This window comes from Barbus barbus (assembly GCF_936440315.1).
Source record: "Barbus barbus genome assembly, chromosome: 3".
NCBI classification, from domain to species: Eukaryota; Metazoa; Chordata; class Actinopteri; order Cypriniformes; family Cyprinidae; genus Barbus; species Barbus barbus.
Genome location: NC_136731.1, coordinates 37,447,928 through 37,462,483, shown reverse-complemented (window position 1 = coordinate 37,462,483; position 14,556 = coordinate 37,447,928). Strand labels below are relative to the sequence as shown.

The 14,556-nt window shown below is 37.0% G+C and overlaps 1 protein-coding gene across 2 annotated transcripts in view; it reads left to right on the top strand.

Annotated features, from left to right (window-relative positions):
• LOC306844990 (C-Jun-amino-terminal kinase-interacting protein 3-like) overlaps positions 1 to 14,556 on the top strand; it is a 30,317-nt gene that overhangs the window by 4,571 nt on the left and 11,190 nt on the right. Inside the window, exons 2-16 of one of the 2 annotated variants that reach the window (XM_079377467.1) lie at positions 1,563 to 1,683; positions 1,781 to 1,851; positions 2,263 to 2,351; positions 3,554 to 3,577; positions 3,872 to 3,923; positions 7,149 to 7,377; positions 8,284 to 8,386; positions 8,606 to 8,724; positions 9,246 to 9,257; positions 10,758 to 10,815; positions 10,905 to 11,057; positions 12,323 to 12,380; positions 12,919 to 13,067; positions 13,836 to 13,892; positions 14,089 to 14,259. In XM_079377467.1, coding sequence (XP_079233593.1) covers positions 1,563 to 1,683; positions 1,781 to 1,851; positions 2,263 to 2,351; positions 3,554 to 3,577; positions 3,872 to 3,923; positions 7,149 to 7,377; positions 8,284 to 8,386; positions 8,606 to 8,724; positions 9,246 to 9,257; positions 10,758 to 10,815; positions 10,905 to 11,057; positions 12,323 to 12,380; positions 12,919 to 13,067; positions 13,836 to 13,892; positions 14,089 to 14,259 — 1,466 coding nt within the window. The remainder of the gene's footprint in view (positions 1 to 1,562; positions 1,684 to 1,780; positions 1,852 to 2,262; positions 2,352 to 3,553; positions 3,578 to 3,871; positions 3,924 to 7,148; positions 7,378 to 8,283; positions 8,387 to 8,605; positions 8,725 to 9,245; positions 9,258 to 10,757; positions 10,816 to 10,904; positions 11,058 to 12,322; positions 12,381 to 12,918; positions 13,068 to 13,835; positions 13,893 to 14,088; positions 14,260 to 14,556) is intronic. The other variant, XM_079377466.1, reaches the window with a different exon arrangement.

The window sequence follows — 14,556 nt, the reverse complement described above, 5'->3', positions numbered from 1 at the left end:
AGCACAGAGCGAGTGAGATAGTGAGGGATGGAGAGAGGGAGTAAACAGCATTCTCCAGTTTCACATCCTGTGGGATTATGGCAGTAGACTATAATGGCCACAGTAAGAACATCCACCTCACTATGTCTTGCTGTCTTCCTCTCATACAGACTCATCATGTATAAACACATATTGTGAATGTCAAACAGCTTGATATAATACAATTATCATATTAAATCAGTGTCTAATAACTCTAATTGACCATCTTTACAATGAACTTGCATTTTAGAATTTTAGCTGTTGGCTTTAGACGTCTAACAGTATAAAATTTTAATGAATACAGATTATTTACAACATACACAAAGAATAAGAATGTTTTTGTTACATATTCACATCTTTCTGATGTATGGTGGCATAACAGGTGCACTTGGCTCTACTCCAGCTTGTCACGTGTAATATTTTTAATTAAAATCTCATATCCCTGCTTAATATGCAAGACATACGCAAGCAAGATTGTGAGTTACTTCCTACAAAAAGTGTAAACACTGTGACTCTGCATGTTATTCATTATTTTGGTGGCATCCCAACCAGCCTGACACAGCAATATAATCTCATCCAATGCCGCAAGTTTTGGGGCGAACCAGTTGCAGACAGAGAGATCTATTTTGAAACACTCGTTATTTTGTGTATTCTATTCAGTGTAACTAGTGATGCAGAAAATACACACTTCACCTTTAATGGCCACTCATAATTAAACTGCAGTATTGAATGAGAGATATTGTTATGTTAAGGTTTAGCAAGAACTCAAATTAGCATTCTGGAATTACATTATGAAAAGCAATACATAACATTTAATGCCTCTATAATCCCATATGTAGACATGCTTCTGATAAGAGGTGTATATAGTACACTAGAAATGACTTCTAGTCAAAACACTCATTAGAATGACATGATCGGCCTAGTGTGATGTGTTCACTGAAGACAGATTTGAAATTTATAGTGTTAGAATGCGTTTGGTTTTTCCCTCTCTTTGCAGTGGAGGCTGTTTGTGGCTGGGCCGCACTGCAGAAAGAGCCTATTGTGTTCCAGTTAAATCCTTGCAGCTCAAAGTCACCACACACTGCACTTGTATGTGTGTGTGTGTGTAATGTACCCGGGTAACTGTGTGTGTGTAAATGTGACTGTATTGTATTCGAAGAACAGTCCTTTCTCAAAAATGCTTTTTGACCTTGTGCTGATCTGCTTCATAATGTGGTTATGGATAATTTTGCACTGAAATCAGTTTACATACACACACGGTCTGCAGTGATATATTTCAAAGATCACATGCATCTGTCTGTCTGTCTTTTTTATCTGTCCACCCAACCGCCATCTATCCATCCGTCCATCTGTCCATCCATTCATCCATTGTCCATCCGTCCATCCATCCGTCCATCCATCCGTCCATCCATCTGTCCATCCATCCATCCGTCCATCCATCCATCCATCCATCCATCCATCCATCCATCCATCCATCCCTCCAATTCAGGCTGTAAAATAAAGGATCTGACCTTGTGTGGATGTGTGCGTTTGTGTGTTAACAGAAGTTCATCGAATTTGAAGATGCCTTGGAGGCAGACAAGAAGGAGTTGCAGACCATGGTGGAGACTTTGGAGCTACAAACAAAACAACTTGAGCTGAAGACCAAGAACTATGCTGACCAGAGTGAGTCTGTGCACTCAACTACAATTGTTCGTGCACACTTGACACAAACAGAGATTTGAGTTTCTTGCACTATGCATTTGTGATGTTCCTCTTGTAGTCTCTCGTCTGGAAGAACGAGAATCAGACATGAAGAAAGAGTATAACGCCCTTCACCAGCGCCATACGGAGGTCAGTAAAACCCCCCAGCACAGAACGATAACTCAAATTAACACAGGGTTCCCATGATAATAGAAAACCTGGGAATAAGGATGAAAAAGTGTGTAGGAAATGTAGCAAAAGTTATGGAATAAATAAAATATTATGAAATTTCCATATTGGATATACTTTTTTTCTGGTTATTTTATTTATTTATTTTTAAAACATGTTTTACCTGCTAAAAATAGCTTTTTGTGATTGTGATCTTGATACATTTATTTTTTTTGGCATGGAAAATGAGTGGAAACATAATGGAAATTCATTAGTCTAAAGTTGTGGGGAGACTATTAGCAATAACTTGAAAGTTACAAATACAAAGCTCCACTTCTTGAAAATGTCAGCATGTACTGTATACACTGACATTGTTTTTTTTTTTAAATTTAGATGATACAGACATATGTGGAACACATTGAGCGCTCAAAGATGCAACAGTCAGGCAGCAATCAGTCCGAGTCTACAGGCTGTGGACGGACGTGAGTTACTTGTATAATCAGCATGATGCAGCCATTCCAAGCCTTCATTTACACGAAGAGTTCAGAATGTGCATTTGGAATTCATTTGTGTTTGCATGTTTCTTTTGTGCTATTAAATAAACATGTTTTGTTGGTAACCAGTTGGAAGAATTCCTCTGATTAGTTCTAAACAGAATTTAATTTTTAGAAGTAATAATTAATATTTAGAATTTTGAACTGCAAACTCATTTTTGCGCATCAGCTGTGACTGTATATTGCAGTTTGGGTGTATGTATTGGATGATTTAGATTTTGATGATACAAAATGGCCCATTATTAAGACAGTTGTCTTGGAGACAGTGTTGCTAGGCGCTGGGTGATGATGCTCAGTGACAGTTTGTCATGTCTTGCTTAGTCAGAGCTAGAGTTGTGGTTAGCTTGTAGTCATACTCAATTATAAACACATCTCTACACATTTCACACATTTTCTTTTTTCATGTAAACACAGTCAGCTGATTTCAACTGATCAAGCATTGCCATAGACAAACTTGCAGTTTTGAATTTTGTTGCAGATTTGTGAGAGTCAGAAGCGATGTCTTTTGCCTAAGAAAAACAAAGCTTAATTTAATGTTACTAATTTACTAAATCGTTAGATGGAGATATTTTAGATGGGTTTAGGTTTTTAACCTTGTCATAACCTAACAGAATGAGAGTCAACTGCACTGATAACTCATTTACCCACAGAATATAAGAAATATTTTTGTTTTTGTATTAGGGGTGGGCGATATACTGGTAGACGTGATTAACCTGACTCTTTATAGGCCTTGAACGGTTAAATGCACACACTTGTATGTGTAAAAATGCCCGTCTTTGCAAGTATCCTCTTAAATACAGTAATTTAGGTCTTAAAGGTACACTACACTAATTTTGCCAAACGATGTTGATATTTGAATACACCAAAACAAACAATACATTACATTATTATAATGAAATACAAAATAACATATTATGAAACACAGTCCCAAATTGCGACAATCAAGATGTTGCTTGAAATTTCAGCATCAGTCAGTTCCATGTATTTTTTACATGCTGTATCCTGTACGTAATGTGACGTTATGTCCTGTGTCAGTATAGTTTGACTGTGTTTGTGAGTGTGCGTGTGTTCACTTTCTTTTTGTTTCTTTCTTTCTTTCTGTACGTGTGCCGCTGTGTGTGTCTCTGCAGTCAACGACACAACTGGAGGAAAAGGTAAAAATGCCCCGCAATCTCTGACAACTCCCGAAACCCCTGTGTCTCCCTGCAGTCCTTATATCTCCCATTTTACTCCTTTAAAATTAAAAATGAACCTGCCGTCCACCCAAACACCCAGTTTAACACTCTTGAAGTCAGAGACTGAGAAACCTATACCTCTTTCTCCTATGTGGTTTTGTGTCTATATGTGTTTTCACCCTGTCTGTTGCATTTTTTTGCTCATGTTTATGTGCCAGTGTTGGTTTATTGCTTGAAATATTCAACCTTTCCTGTCTCTTTTTTTTTCTGCAGTAAAACAGAGCGCCCCCCATCACTGAGTTTGTTTCCTGGCGGAGATGGCATGGTACGTGGGGGTCCTGGGGGGGCTATAATGGTTTCGTCAGATGTCTGGCATTCCAGCGATCTCAGCAGACCTGTCTACGCCCCTGGCTACCAGGTGTGACAGATATGACTCCGCCCTAAAGCGTCAGGGGAGGAGTCATGATCATTCTCTCAGCCACGCCCCTTATGCCTGCTTGTGTCAAGATCAGGTTCATGGGTGGTTTTTTGTTGGACACCAGCAGGCCTCCAAGGTCCATGATTTTGGTTTGGCCGTCCATCCTCTGCCTTGTCCTGTGACATCTTTGTCTTGTTTTAGCCATCTGAAATGAACAGATATGTTTTAAAAACGCTGATTTAATGAACTGAATCTCACATGAAGCATCTGTCAGCTGAGCACACATCCGTTCTTTGAAGGAAGAGAAAAAACGTGATTCTTCACTTCCTGTTCTCTAAATGACTCAAGTCACATGAGTATAAAGCAGTTTGAGTTATGTTTGACAAAGCTTTTTTATATATATATATATATATATATATATATATATATATATATATATATATATATATAAATATATATATATATATATATATATATACACACACAAAAAATTATTTGATCCCCTGCTGATTTTGTACGTTTGCCCACTGACAATGAAATGATCAGTCTATCATTTTAATGGTAATGCATTTATTTTTTAATAAAAATGAAGGAAATAATCAAAAAGTTGAAAATAAAGTATCGGGTAGGGTTAGGGTAGGTGTAGGGAGAGCTTTATCGTCCAAATAAGGTGGCATCCATTTAATTATTTGAATTAAAATTAAAATTGACACTCACTCAATAAGTTATTATTGCATACTGTTTTATAATGTATTGCAACACTGAGGTGCAGATAATTGCCACTATTTTCAATAAGTAGTATAAATAGCAGACAATCCTGCTATTTTAACATAGTGTAAATATCATCTATCTTTAAGAATGTTATTTTAACTTCGTGCTAATAGCCGCTACCCTAAGTGATTCTACAACAGGTTACATGAGAGATAATGAGTTAAAAAATACAGTAAATGAAGTCGCCTATAAGGTGATTAGTCTTATTAACATACACACAAAGAGACATATACTCAAATTGAAGAATTCTGTTGTTTCAGGTTTCTAGATTCTAGGTTTATGTTTATAATTGTCATATTATACATTTTGCGTTCTGCTCTTTTTATGTGGTTTTCAAGTATTTTAGTTCATACAATAATATATATTTATTTCAATCCCATGCTGAAAAATAAATAAAAACCAGCACATCATTTGTAATGGTTTTACTGATTTATAATGAGAATTGTATTGGTTTTAATGAAAACTGTAATGGTGCCTGTTGGTCTCTACTGGTAATTGGTCATTAAAAAAAACAAAAAAAAAACACTAAATCCTAATGTAATATGTTCCAAAACACACTACAGGAAACCATTATTTAATTGTTTTAATGGTTAAAAGTAAAAATGGTTAAAAGTTTGTAATATTTGTAATGGTATTTGTTAGTGGAAAATTTCTGTGATGGTTTCTATTGTTTTTGTCAGCAGAGTCACCATGGGTTTTGTGATGTTATTTGCCATAAATGCGACAGGATTGCTGCAAAAAATCCAGGGCCGATTTTTAGTCCCAGTCCGTCCCTGCTTGGTGGCAAAAAACCTAATCACAGAGGTCAGACGTTTCTTGTAGTTGGACACCAGGTTTGCACACATCTCAGGAGGGATTTTGTCCCACTCCTCTTTGCAGATCCTCTCCAAGTCATTAAGGTTTCGAGGCTGACGTTTGGCAACTCGAACCTTCAGCTCCCTCCACAGATTTTCTATGGGATGAAGGTCTGGAGACTGGCTAGGCCACTCCAGGACCTTAATGTGCTTCTTCTTGAGCCACTCCTTTGTTGCCTTGGCCGTGTGTTTTGGGTCATTGTCATGCTGGAATACCCATCCACAACCCATTTTCAATGCCCTGGCCCTGACAGTACATTGCCCCGTCCATCGTCCCTTTGATGCGGTGCAGTTGTCCTGTCCCGTTAGCAGAAAAACACCCCCAAAGCATAATGTTTCCGCCTCCATGTTTGACGGTGTTCTTGGGCAGCATTCCTCCTCCTCCAAACACGGCGAGTTGAGTTGATGCCAAAGAGCTGGATTTTGGTCTCATCTGACCACAACACTTTCACCCAGTTCTCCTCTGAATCATTGGCAAACTTCAGACGGGCCTGTACATGTGCTTTCTTGAGCAGGGGGACCTTGCGGGCGCTACAGGATTTCAGTCCTTCACGGCGTAGTGTGTTATCAACTGTTTTCTTGGTGACTATGGTCCCAGCTGCCTTGAGATCATTGATAAGATCCTCCCGTGTAGTTCTGGGCTGATTCCTCACCGTTCTCATGATCAATGAAACTCCATGAGGTGAGATCTTGCATGGAGCCTCAGACCGAGGGAGACTGACAGTTATTTTTTGTTTCTTCCATTTGCGAATAATCGCACCAACTGTTGTCACCTTCTCACCAAGCTGCTTGGCGATGGTCTTGTAGCCCATTCCAGCCTTGTGTAGGTCTACAATCTTGTGTCTGACATCCTTGGACAGCTCTTTGGTCTTGGCCCTGGTGGAGAGTTTGGAATCTGATTGATTGATTGCTTCTGTGGACAGGAGTCTTTCATACAGGTAACTCCCTTGAAGAGAGTGCTCCTAATCTCAGCTCCTTACCTGTATAAAAGACACCTGGGAGCCAGAAATCTTGCTGATTGAAAGGGGGATCAAATACTTATATGACTCATTAAAATGCAAATCAATTTATAACTTTTTTGAAATGCGTTTTTCTGGATTTTTTTTGTTGTTGTTATTCTGTCTCTCACTGTTCAAACCTACCATTAAAATTAAAGACTGATCATTTTTTGTCAGTGGGCAAACATATAAAATCAGCAGGGGGTCAAATAATTTTTTGTATCTGTGGACATTATATGTTGCCATAGAATTTTTTTTAAAGATAAATATCTTGAAACTGGAAGGATGTAGTGGTACTTCACAGATATTTTATTATTTGTAAATGTTTTACATTTACATGTGTGTGTATTTGTATTACAATATATTGTACCGTACAAGCCTTGCTAGTAAGTATAAATGTTTATCAATCAGACTTGTCAAAGCAATACCAAATTAACTAGTTTAGAAGTTTAGCAGAGTATGTTAATTATTAAAATATGTATGTGATATGTTGTTCTCTCTGTGTTCAGGAGGATGGCTCAGATTCAGACTCCGTCGCAACCACACCCAGCAGCACAGGGAGCAAATCAAACACTCCCACCTCGTCTGTTCCCTCGGCAACAGTTACCCCTCTGAATGATGGGCTGGTATCGGTGGGAGGGTTCGACGTGTCCCGGGGGGCACGCCAAAAGAATGCAAAGCGTCGTAGTAGAAACATGGAGGTGCAGGTGTCTCAGGAAACAAGGAACGTCAGCATTGGTGAGAAAGGAAGAACTGAGACAAAGAATAAACACTGAATGAAAGAACAAAGAAAACTAGTGATCAAGCGATTAAGTTTTTTTTTTAAAGGCAGATGCCAATGCTGATGTTCATCAATATATCAATATATGTTAACATTTTCCCGTTGAAGCGTTTGGGGTCAGCAAGATTTTTTTATGTTTTTAAAAGAAGTCTCTTATGGTTACCAAGTCTGCGTTTATTTGAACAAAAAATACAGTAAATACAATATTTGAAATATATTTTTGCAACAATGTAAAGTATTTACAATCACTTTTACACAGTTTAATGCATTCTTACTGACTAGAAGTATTTTAAATCTTACTGACTCCAAACGTTTAAATGTTTAAAAATTGTATTTTACTCTAAACTTTTTTATTTGAAAGGAAATGTAAAGATTGTAAATAGCACATCCACAAAAGTAATTATAATATTTTTAGATGGTATTCACCAAATATTTAATTCATTTTAAATAGGTAAAAATGTATCATATAATAATTTGATTACATAGTAATCATATAATGATAACAATAATTTGAATTTTACAAGTAATAAATATTCTCCTTGATTTTGTTCTGTAATCCTATTACAGTATAGATGATGCTAATAGTTAAAAAATGTCAGATATCAGCCTTGCTGATAAATTGATCGGCCGCTACTGGAAACCCCTCCAGTCACTTGCATTATAAGTAAAGAAACAATTTGTACTGACATGACATTTCATGTACATCACACATAATGCATTGATTAAATCCAAACATGATTTGACAATGTCAAATGAAGGCATGAGGAATTTGTGTGCCTTCTACATATTGCAGAAGTCAAACTTTTCATTGCAGGAAAATGACTGTCTTCATTTCATTTTCATTTGTGTGTGTGTGTCTGTAGGTATGGGCAGTAGTGATGAATGGTCAGAGTTTCTGGACATTATAGACTCAACACCAGAGCTAGATTTGTGCTTGGACCCTCGAATCTACGGAGGAGGAAACAGGTAGACAGATACATATCATTCACACAATTAAATACTGATTAAAAGTACAAAACACTCGAGCAATACAAAAAGACCATCAAATTTAAAGTTCTAAATCGTAAAAAAAAACACTGTTTAGAAAGTGGCTTTGTGTGATATAAAGAATTCAGCAAAAAACATTCAAGCTTTGAAGTGAAATAAGGCACAGAAATAATGACGAAAGCTCTTGTTCCTTTGAAGTCCTTCTCAGGGCATCGTGAATGAGGCATTCGGCATCAACACAGACTCTCTGTACCATGAGATCAAAGACGCCAAGTCGGACATCATCGGTGATGTGGACGCAGGAGCGGAACTTCTCGGTAAGCTTCATAGTTCCAGTGAAGACCCTTTATTGAACATTTGACCTCCGCAGTTGATTGACAGTTTCTCATAAATGCAGGTTTAGATATAACCTGCATTTAAGATCAATGATGTTTCATTTTCTGTTTATATTTGAAGTACCATTGCTAAGCGTATGGTGGCTAAGGGCCTTTCTTTCCTACGCTTTGAACTGCATGCCTTTTGTCAGGAAGCCACACTGCTGGATATATCCCCAAAGCAAGGTCTCTTGGGATATCATGCTTGCTTCACGGCTGTATCTCCTGCCCCTAAGCACATTTTGGTCTGATGAAGTTGTCCTGAGTTGTTTCATTTGAGTAACTGCCGTTATTTATGTTGGCAGTTTTCTGATTTGTTTTGTTTCATTATCAAGGTAGAGCTGTTGATTTGTTTATCTCAGTGTGAAGGTGGATCTTTCTTTTGATTGGCCGTCTCACTCACTGACCCTTGACCCCTCTCTGTGCTTCCTTCCTGTGTGTGCTTCTCTCGGCCACGCCCCTAGGGGAATTCTCAGGTGTGTATCTGATCACTGATTGGTTGGTATTTTTAGTTCTCATTCTTTTTTGACCTTTGCATGGATTTAACACCAACATGAAACACAATTAGTCATATTACTTTAAACACATTAAACTGTACCTCAGAAACACAACACTAGACTATGCGACTAAAGACGTTTAAAAGCACGCTACTGTTCAAACGTTTGGGGCCAGAAAAAAATGTATGTTTTGAAAGAAATTAATACTTTTGTTCATCAAGGAGTTTTAATTGATTGAAAGTTAGAGTGAAGACATTTACAAAAATTCAGATTTCAAATAAATGGAACTTTCTATTCATCAAACAAATAAATCACAACTACCACAAACATCGTACGCAGCAAAAACATTTTCAGCATTGATAATAATAAGAAATGTTTCTTCACCAAATCAGTATATTTGAATGATTCTTGAGGGATCATGTGACACTGACGACTTGAGTAATGATGTTGAAAAGTCAGGAATAAATTACATTTTATAATACATTCTAACAGTTATTTTAAATGGCAATAATACTTCACAATATTAATGAAGTATCAGTCTTGGTGAGCATAAGAGTTATTTTAAAAACTTCAAAATCTTCCTGACCACAAACCTTTGAATGTGCTGTTTTGTTAAAGGCAGTCCCTCAAAAATATAATATTTAAACATCTGATAAATAAAAAATATTTTAATGTAATAGTGATAGCTGATCATTTGTTTTATTGATTTTGCTTTATAAAGGAATTATTGTGTGTGTGTGTGTGTATTTGTATGTGTGTGATGATAAATATCTAACGTACCTGTCCATTTGTTTTTCTCTCTTCTCTTAATCTTTTCTTTTAATTCCATTTCTCTTCATTTCCATCATTATCTTCTTCTTTTAATCTTCTCTTCTGTCTTCACATTCATGCCTTTACTCCTCCTGTCATTTGGTTGTCTCCTCCTTCCTCACCACTTTCCCTCTGTTTCCTCCTCTGCTCTCTGTTTCAGTCCGGGATGATTTCTTTGGTAAGGCTCATAGCCTCCTTTTCCCCATCATGTTATTTTCAGTAGGACATTGTGATACGTTCCTTATTTGTAGGTATGCTTTGGTGAGATGTTCTCCTGTGCTTCTGCTCTTCTAATCCTATTAATTTCGGCTGCTCAGTGCTGTGCTTTCGAATGCATGGCTTTTCAGCTCATATGAATCATATTACCAAGTCAGTTTGGATGTTCTACAGTTCACTTATCAAGTTAGACTGTGATTATACTCCTTTAGATGTCTTGTAAATAAAACCCTTAAAGGTCATTGTTCAGTCTCACAATAAAGAGGAGATTTCACTGACTTAGTATTAAATAGCTGCTGAAGTATTAAAATGTACTGTAATTGGTTGTGATTGTGGTGTAATTTCAAACAATCGTGATGTAGTTTTGAATCAGCTGTCCCTTAGTCTGTTTATCTGAGACTTGGAAAGAGTTTATGGTGGTCTTTACTCCTACTAACACTGTATATCTCACAGGTATGGGGAAAGAGGTGGAAAATCTACTAACAGAGAACAAACAACTACTGGAGACCAAGTAAGAGAGAAAGACAGACAGAATGTGTGTTTATTTGCCTGTGTATGTATGCGTCTTCATGCTCTAATGGAGTCACTTGATGTCTGTAGGAATGCCCTGAATATTGTGAAGAATGACCTGATTGCTAAAGTGGATGATCTGTCGAGTGAACAGGAAGTTCTCCGGGAAGAGCTGGAAACAGTGAAACAGTCCAAAAGCAAAGTGGACCAGAGAGTGAAAGAACTGGAGGAGGAGCTAAAGAGGTCTGGATCTTTTGCCTGTGTTTGTTTCCACTGAATTTTTATGTCACAACTTTGGCGTTTGTTGATTGGTCCTTTTCAACATTTTCAACCCTTAAATGCATACCTCAGGTCTTTAGCAACCCAGGACGTCATTCAATACCCTCTCTCTAAAGTTAGGCATCCACTTTCTTAGTATTCCTCAACATATTAATTATAAACAATATAACAAGAAAAAAATTCTAAAAGAATATCTGTTTTCTGATTAATATTTTTGTTAAAAATGTATAGGGTCGCTATAGCAACCCGAGGATACATAATAGTGAAAGTGTGTTTTTTTCCTGCTCAACATTAAATGCAGTTCCACTCATAATTACGGTAGGCATAAAATAAATAATATCATCTGCAAAAATGTAACTGATTTGAATGGCTTTATTGCAGAGCAATAAAATATGAGTGTCACTGTCATTTGACGGTGGATGTGGTGAATAGCGATCAAAATTTTGTTTTTGAAGATGTTGAAAATCGATAGTTTTGAGAATATGGTTGAGATCACGAATATGAGCCAAATGCTGAAATGCACTCTGACGATAACAGTGAGGGAATAATTATCTGCTCAATTTGAACCCTTCCAAGTTAAAAAAAGCTAACAAAATATGCTTTATTTTATTCTTTTGTAATTGTTATTGAAATATCAGGAGAAGCCTGCCACCACTCCTCTCTAATATTTGATATTATTGATTACATGTCACTTTCTGTGTGGTTAGGATAACAAAATTGCGAAAAAGTTACATTTTTAGGCTGGTCTGCCTCAGTACTTTAACATCTCGTTTATCATTTATGTGATTTATGTATTTTGTTACTGAATGAGATGAGGCAAGAAACATTTACAGAACCTTTGTTGTGAATGTGTGCATATTTTAAAATAACAATATTATTTACGGCCTATTATGATCATGAGTTTAATTCAGTCTTAGGGGCCCTTCACACAAAATGCGTTTTTGAGTTTTGCAAAAGACGTGTGGCAGTGGAAGGGGTAGTAAATGCAAGGTTTCGCGTTTTTTAAAAGTTATATATTTCAGTTTCTATAACGCCGTGTCATGTGTGAGTCACTGGAAAATATGTGACATTTGAGCACAATGATCAAACGTGTCCATTTAGCACATGTTTACACAGACAATAGACAAAGCAGCACAGTGGAATGTGTCTCAGAAAGTGGTTTATGGTCTTTTTAAGAGTCTCTGTGACTCCAATCTAATTAAAGTCTGAATGTCTCCCTTTGATTAAAGGTTGAGAGCTGAAGCTTTAGGAGCATCTCAGGACTCTAAAGATGAGGGTGGAGAGGATGTAAGTCCAACACTTCAGTCTCTTTTTCTGCTCCAAAAACTAGTGAGCTGCCTCACCGTCATGAGTAGGTAGTAACTTTAATTGTTTTCTCCAAAAACACCTTGTTTTAGCTCAGTTTAGTGACAGCATGGTATATCCCAGAATGCACTGTGATGAGTTCAGTGAAAAAATCACGCTCACTAGATTTTGGAACAGAGCTCTGAAATCTCAAATAACCAAAAAAAAAAATTCTTATATTATTAATAATATTAAAACCATTTATGACTGTTAAAGTGAGAATTTAAATGGATTACATTTTAAATCAAGTTGTAAACAGTCAGTGGTTGGATATGAGAAATTCTACTACCAGTCACTTCTACAGGCTTTGCTTTATGCTCTAACGGTTTTTAATGAAAATGCTATGCGCAGTAAACTTTTAACCTTCTTGCAATGCTTTAGTAACCTCATATTTGCTGCTGTGAAGGCCTGATGCACTAACCTCCGCTTCACTACTGCCGTGTTTTGTGGTGCTGCTCTGTTCTGTGTGGCTCTGGTGCAGTACTCATCTCCACTACAGGACGATGTGGCCATGACGCAGAGACGACGCTTCACACGTGTAGAGATGGCCCGTGTGCTGATGGAGCGCAACCAGTACAAGGAGAGACTGATGGAGCTTCAGGAAGCTGTGCGCTGGACCGAGATGATCAGGTGAGGGAGAAGCAGACACAGACATAAAATCTCACATCCAAATCAACTCTCATTCAGGCACTTAATTTTATCTTGCATCAAAGCATGTCAGACATCTCAGACACTTGCACATCTAAATGACTTTGTCAATACAATACAATATAAAAATGCATTAATGCATTGTAATGTAACATAAAATGTTACAAAACACCCTAATGTACATAATTGATAACATTTACAGTGCAACTATTTTTAACATTGATAATTATAAGAAATATTTCCTGAATGCCAAAGGAGCATATTAGAATGATTTCTGAAGGATCATGTGACACTGAAGACTGGAGTGACATTTACAGTTATTGTAATAATATTTCACAATATTACTGTTTTAATTTGTTTCTGATCAAATAAATGCAGCTTTGGTGAGCATAAGATACTCAAAAATATAAAAAAATCTTACCAACCCCAAACTTTGATTTGATTTGTAGTGTAAAAAAATTATTCTCATGTGTGAATAAAAAATAAATAAATCACGTGTGATGCATCATACAAGGACTTCTGGGAATATCCTTTTACATTGTTTTTGATTATTTAAAGAAATCGTTTTAACAATAATTTACTTTTATTTTCCAGTTGAGTTTTAAATTAATTGTAAGCAAGCCATAAATTATATGGTAATTCATACTTTTTAGTTCCAAAAAACATTTACAGTAAATTGTGTGTGTGTGAAATGTATATATATTATACAATGCAGACTTAATTTTCTGTTTATCCATTTCACTTCCACAGGGCATCTCGAGAGAGTCCTGCTCTGCCAGAGAAGAAGAAGTCCATAATCTGGCAGTTGTGAGTATTACAGCGGTTTTAGACATTTTGTCTTTAACTCTTAAATCAGTATGTAAGGAAAATCAGGGGCTAGATTTCACACAGCTGAAATATCTTAATTATATTAAAATAGTTTTAGCACTAATTTTATTATTTGCATTTTATCTGTTTTCCTGTTCCTTTACCTACTCGCTTTGCTCTGTGTCTCTCTCTCCAGCTTTGCACGTCTTTTTAGCTCATCTGCGAGCCCTCCTCCAGTGAAACGGCCGTACACCAGTGTCAACATTCACTACAAGTCTCCTTCTCCTGCTGGATACAACCAGAGACGCTCCCAAACCATGTGCCAGATCTCCACCTCCAGCTGCATACTGGAGTTCATGCCTGAAGAGTGAGAGGAAATATGCATACCTGACTGTGTCTTTGTCCCATATGTCCTCACATCCTCATCCACACATTGTAGCTGTCTGTTTGTCCTCCCTCTTCCTCTGTGCCCCATGTCTACTCTCTCTTTCTTCTGCTCAGGCAAGCTGACTCCTGCTAAATGCTACGTGCTAATGCTGCATTTGACCGTTAGCTGTTGCACACTCACTCACACTTTTACTTGCAGGAGGAGTTATCCAAGGAAATATCATAGACTTCTATTGCTTTAAATAAAACTAATAATAAAAACAATTTCTACTGATTA